Source organism: Argopecten irradians, chromosome 7, assembly GCF_041381155.1.
Source record: "Argopecten irradians isolate NY chromosome 7, Ai_NY, whole genome shotgun sequence".
Lineage (NCBI taxonomy): Eukaryota > Metazoa > Mollusca > Bivalvia > Pectinida > Pectinidae > Argopecten > Argopecten irradians.
Genome location: NC_091140.1, coordinates 15948476 through 15954976, shown reverse-complemented (window position 1 = coordinate 15954976; position 6501 = coordinate 15948476). Strand labels below are relative to the sequence as shown.

The 6501-nt window shown below is 39.9% G+C and overlaps 1 protein-coding gene across 1 annotated transcript; it reads left to right on the top strand.

Moving 5' to 3' along the window:
• The first annotated feature begins 5719 nt into the window (after nt 1–5719).
• LOC138327043 (uncharacterized) lies at nt 5720–6103 on the top strand. Its single transcript, XM_069273034.1, has one exon. It carries the CDS (start codon nt 5720–5722, stop codon nt 6101–6103), a length of 384 nt encoding a protein of 127 aa, XP_069129135.1.
• The last annotated feature ends 398 nt before the right edge of the window (nt 6104–6501 follow it).

The window sequence follows — 6501 nt, the reverse complement described above, 5'->3', positions numbered from 1 at the left end:
AACGCGGCATTTTCGTTCTTCACTCTGTACAGATACAGCCATTAACACTCAGGGGTGTAGGAATGGGGGAAGACATGTCATCCTGCACATTTTTCGTACTTCATTTTAGAAAATTTTCCGCTGCGCGGCGCGTTTCCTAAAACGTTCAAGCATGTAATGTTCAAACCTTTAATAATGTAAATTCAATATGCACTAAAAAAAATGTCTATCAAGAGATTATACTGTTTCAAAAAAAAGTCTCTTAAAAGATTCTTTTGATTGTATGTTTTAGCAAGACAATTTATTCATTATTATTTGGAGATGCACATCAATGTGCCGATAATGTGAATCCAGTATACACGAATATGTTCAGATCGAGCAGGGTTGCATAATGGTATGACGACATTTACAATTATCGGTAACTTTAAATCGAAAAATTACCGTGTAAAGAACGCCCCCCCCCCCTCCATTTACGTTTCATCTTCCTACGTCACTGTCACTGGCAAAGAGTTATTGCAAAATAAGAAAGGTATATTAGTAAAATCCTTTTAAAAATGCAGTAGACCTTTTTGCTTGAGGGGTGGTTTAAAGGGACAATTCAGTCTAAGAGAACATCAAAATTTGCATATATATCAGATAAAACAAGTTCTAATGGAAATTACATCAGTCAGTTTTACTGTGATATGCCTGAAACGCCTATGGTGGTGACACGTGTGTGAAATATTCAAACTTGCTCGCTGTCCGCCATTACACACTGTGGTCGAACTTCTTGTATGCCGAACCTTGTCCCTTGCTCGTAAAGTAATGCAACTTTTGGCTAGAACTGCTCAAATCGCTCTGACAGTAGTGTGTTTACCTTATTAGGTGAATTGTCTTGCCTAAAAATCATTTTATCACCTTCTCAGTGCTTATGTAGTTCATTTGTTTAACGTGTGTGACTTTGGCTCGGGTATGGGTACAGAGTTAATATTGTACCTGCTTAATCGTATTGATCAACGATTTGATATTTCAACGATATTAATTAAAATACTTAACAATGTTGTGGAATTTGTCAATGTTTTACGTTATATGTTTCATAAGAAATGTAGAACAATACATTTATGCTATAGTTTGCTTATTGGTTATGTAAAAGAATTTGCCTGAGTGAATTGTCTCTTTAAGTTTTTGTTTGTTTCTTTTTTTTTCAAGTCTGTTCTGCCACACGTCCCGCTCAAGTTTTTGTACTTGTACATAGTAACCGGTTTAGTTACGTGTCTTTCTAGTCACACAAACCTAAACATTACGTGGTAACTAATAAGCGTCTCTATGATTCTTTAAATTCTAGGAATGGGATACGTATAGCTTTTTTAGACAGCGATAATGGACCGTATGTTTTAATGACATCACCAACTTTGGTGAAAGTGAACGTTTTATAACATGAAAACGCATTATCTTCACTCTTCTCTCTGTGAACTGCCCACAGACAAAGGAAAATTCTTCAAAGATAGGATTTTGGAGTGAAAGTTTGACCAATAAAAATGCACATTATTATATCTATAAGCCAATAAAATCAATAAAAATCAATCTACCAGTCCGGTAAGGAATTCCGTTCGCGCTCATCCATCCAATACTCACTCATTGCCGGTAGCAAACAGGTATTAATTACTTAATACCTGTTTGCCACCACATTTGAAATGACAATTTTGGATACAATTAAAAAGGTTACGTCTATTTTATAAACTTCTTTAAAATTATGATGACATTCTAATGAAATTAGAGATATATCGATAACAACTTAAATATGTATGTATGATTATAATGGCTTATTTATAAAAATAGAAGAGGTGTTGCAATATTTACGATAATGTTTCCTTAATTGTATATATTTATATATGTAAGTAAATAAATAACATGTCCATGTGATGGTTTCCAAATATTAAAAGACAAAACAATAACACAGTTTTTGTATCGCCCTAGCGCTTTCGCGGCTCTTGCCTTTCTTCATGGGATTTTAATACATATATTTATGTATGTATATATACATTGCATTTATAAATTATTTTCTGTAGAATGTAATTTTTATGATATATCAATTGAACTGATGATGCCGCGCAACCAAGATCACGGACCGAAGTCAAATTAGATAAACGTCTATATAGTTTTCATATACACGGTTGACTGTAAGGTAAAATCCAAATGCATTCCGAGTAGTCTTAATAGAAAACGTCATAATAACTTGATGAAACGATGCTATTACCTGGTGACATGATGCTATAACATGGTGACACGATGCAATAACACGATGACATAATGCGATAACATGGTGACACGATGCAATAACATGGGGACATGATGCAATAACACGGTGACATGATGCTATAACATGGTGACACGATGCTATAACACGGTGATATAATGATATAACATGATGACACGATGCTATAACATGGGGACATGATGCAATAACACGGTGCCATCATGCTATAACATGGGGACATGATGCAATAACACGGTGCCATCATGCTATAACATGCATATGGTGACAAGATGCTATAACATGGTGACACGATGCTATAACATGGGGACGTGATGCAATTACACAGTGACATCATGCTATAATATGTCGACACGATGCAATAACACGGTGACATCATGTTATAACATGGTGACACGATGCTATGATATGGTAACACGATGCTATAACATGGTGACATGATGCAATAACACCGTTACATCATCCTATAACATGGTGACACGATGCAATGATATGATGACACGATGCTATAACATGGTGACACGATGCAATAACACGGCGATATTATGATATAACATGGTGACACGATGGAATGATATGGTGACACGGTGCTATAACATGGCGACACGGTGCTATAACATGGCGACACGATGCTATAACATGGTGACACGATGCTATGACATGGTGACGTGATGCAATTAAACATCTAGTCTTAAAGCAGATTTGGCGTTTCATATGCCCGAGTACACATTCTTTATGTTTTTACGCTATACATGTATATTAACTTTTAGCAAAATTGAATATATATTTAAAATTCTGATCTGATCAAATAAAATCATTTTTGAAATTAACTTTTTTGTCATGTTTATTTTACAATAAGATATTGAACTTTTTTGTGGTCGCGGATGAATAATTCTACCTTACGTGAAGAGTCATCATTCGCTGTTCAATTGAGTATGCCCCTCCAACTTTTGATCGACTTTTATTGAATGATTACGTCACATTCAAATGACGATCTTATTGCATAAAAAGTCGTATGAGTAAATATAGAGATTGGATTTCGCTTTTATGTTAACCATGCTGGCATGGAGAGGAATTACTCCATACAAGCATGGTTAACATAAAAGCGAAATCCAATCCCTATATAACCGCGATTTGGGTAATAAGGAAATTGCCACAATTTTAACGATATTTTACAATTAAGTAAATCCATGCGTGATCAATCGACTGAGATAGTAGCTGCATCTGTGGCGAAAATAGGCCTTACCGCAATGTCATGTGTAACACATATGCTTCGCTGTACGTGTGTTGTTATTGTTAACGTTAGGTAGACGCTTCATTGTCGGGGCAGTATACAGTGTAAGCGTTTCGGTGACTTTAATGTAGCGAACACCTCTAATACGTTAATTAAACCCGAGGAGTTCCGAGATAATACCGATGATTGCCGCTAGGGGCGCTGCTTTCTCTCGCAGTATAAAAGGGAGCGAGCTGGCGGATTGTTCACCTTTTGGTCCTGAACGTCGAGCTGTTAACATCGACAAGGTAGTAGGTAGTGGCACTGAAAGATAGAAGTGGCTGAATAAGTCTTGCCTTGATCAGTGTCATACCGAGAGATAGGACCAGTAGTCGTATTGTATAGCTGTTGAGGTTAGAGCTTTGCAGCTCTTAGCTATACGTAGGGTCGAGTTACTCGCGACATCAGCTCACGACCACTAGCTAGGTAGTCGTGAGTAGGGTCACCACATACAATGTAGGTAGTTGTGAGTAGGGTCACGACATAGGTAGTCGTGAGTAGGGCTGGTAACAGCTAGTGTTGGCGACACGCTCGCAGTCAGCGGGCTACGAGCTAACAGTGTGTCGGTGTACACGTTTAACGACAGGCAGTCGTTATATTGTTGATGTGAAGGGCCGTGATCAGCACTGAGTGTGTTGCGCTCTATTGTTATAGGAGTTGTCTCCCTTCATCTAGTTCATTGTAGTACAGAGAGGTACTCTGTCATATTATGCTTATAACGTGTATTGTACATAGAACATTGACTAGTGTTGCTGGTTGTAACCTAGTTTATCTGTATATATTGGCTGCTGTAGTATAGTTGGTAATTCATAATAGGGACCCAAGCATATCTTGGTAACAACCCCCGCCGGTACGTTACATAAATTTGGTGGCAGCGTTGCGGGATCCCTGTTAACCTTTAACTCTCTATGCTACAGTAGTACATGTATTGTTTATTCATAGTTTGCTGTTAGTTATTGTGTGTTGAGACATACATTAAAATATTTGATATTTTAGAGGTCGTTGTTATTTTGTCAAAATTATATTGTAAATATGGCAGCAAAGTACAGTTATGATATCGGTCAGGACCTTCAAACTGCTTTAGATGGCCAACATTTGGATGATGATCATGATGTCTCTGACACAATGGCTCGTGACTACTCGACCCCTGTGACCAAGTCCAGCGGAATATTGAGAATGTCGGACTCGGGTATCATGACTATACCCAGTTCTGAAACCAAGGACCCTGAGTTTGGGTATGAGCTAAATGGTAAGAGTTTTAGTGAGGATACTCAGAAAATTGAAGATGAGATCAAGATGCTAAGGAGCCAGATTTCGTCTATGAAGCAACATAGTATGGAGATGTTGCATAACCCACTGCATGCTACGAGTAGTCAAACTCACTCCAACAGCAAGGATAGGAAATCTCATGGCCTGAGATTTGATGATGATCAGAGCAATGGAGATGATGGCCCAGTGACTTATAGGAAAGGTGATACACGTCAACAACGAAGGAGCATCAACTCAGACAGATCTCCTAAATATGTATCGGTTAAAGCCTCGACCTATGATGGTACTACAGCATTGATTGATTATAAATCGCACTTTGAAGCATGTGCTAGAATCAACAATTGGTCGGACTATGAGAAGGGTTTGTACCTGGCTGTTGCTTTACGAGGACAAGCTCAAGGTATACTTGGGGATCTCGATGTCTCTCAGCAGCAGGATTACGACTCTTTGATGACTGCATTGGAGGAGCGCTTCTCTCCGCCTGACCAGACAGAGCTATACCGCGTACAGCTTATGGAAAGAAAGCAAAAGGCTTCAGAAACACTGCCTGAGCTAGGACAAGCAATTAGGAGGCTGGTAAAGCTGGCATACCCCACAGTGCCCAGTGATGTACGGGAGACTCTTGCTAAGCAGCAGTTTATAGAGGCATTGAGCGATTCTGACATGAGAATTCGCATAAAACAAGCTCGTCCCCGCAATTTGACCGATGCAACCCGGTTAGCAGTGGAACTCGAGGCATACAACCGTTGTGAGAAACAACATAGAGATGGACGTAATTTCCTAGGTGCCACCACCACTGAGACAGAGGCTAGCGTGTGTGAGGTCAAAGGGCTGGTGCCGGCGATGGTAGTGCTATTACCAAACAATCTGAGTCCAGTGAGATGGTCAAACTGTTGGAAGATATTCAGAAGAAACTCGCTACACTGGAGACAGATTTTCAGAAAATGAAAGAGAGGAGGCGCAGACCGAGTGGAAATAACTGCTACAATTGTAAGAAAGAAGGACATTTCCTGCGGGATTGCCCACAGCTTAAGAAAAAGGATAGCCGACCAACAGCCCAGCGAGTTGGAGTGAGGCGTAGGAAGAAGCTATCTAAAGCTTCAATTGGTGCCTCTGCAGCAGCTCATGAAGCTGGTATGTACATAGAAGCAGATGTACATGGATCCAAGGTAAAACTCTTGGTAGACACCGGGGCAACTGATAGTATAATCTCAGAACGAGTGTTTGATAGCATCACACCATCAGCCAGACCGAGACTTACCAAGGTACACCAAGATATTTCCACGACAGGGGGTGACAAGCTACACGTTGTCGGTCGGGCGTGGTAGTTTCATGGTGCGACTCGAAGCCTGCAAGAATATGAATATAGAGGCAGTCGTAGCCAGAATCAGTACAGATGGCATATTAGGGCTTGATGTCATGAAGGAGAGGCATGGGTCTCTAGACTTTGAGAAAGGTCGTTTAGTATTGGATGGTATTGAAATCGCCACCCAGTACGAGGGTGCAATGGGTTGCTTTCAAGTTTACTCTACAGAGCAAGTTTTGTTGCCGGCAAATAGTGAGGTTATTGTGCCGGGGAAAGTGTGCACCCCACCAGGTGATCATATCCGAGGAGAAATGCTTTTAGTAGAAGGTGCTGAAACCTTTTTACGACGAGACACAGCATTAGTCGGAAGGTCACTAGTTCAGAACATGCCTACTGTACCTGTGCGTATGATGAATCTCG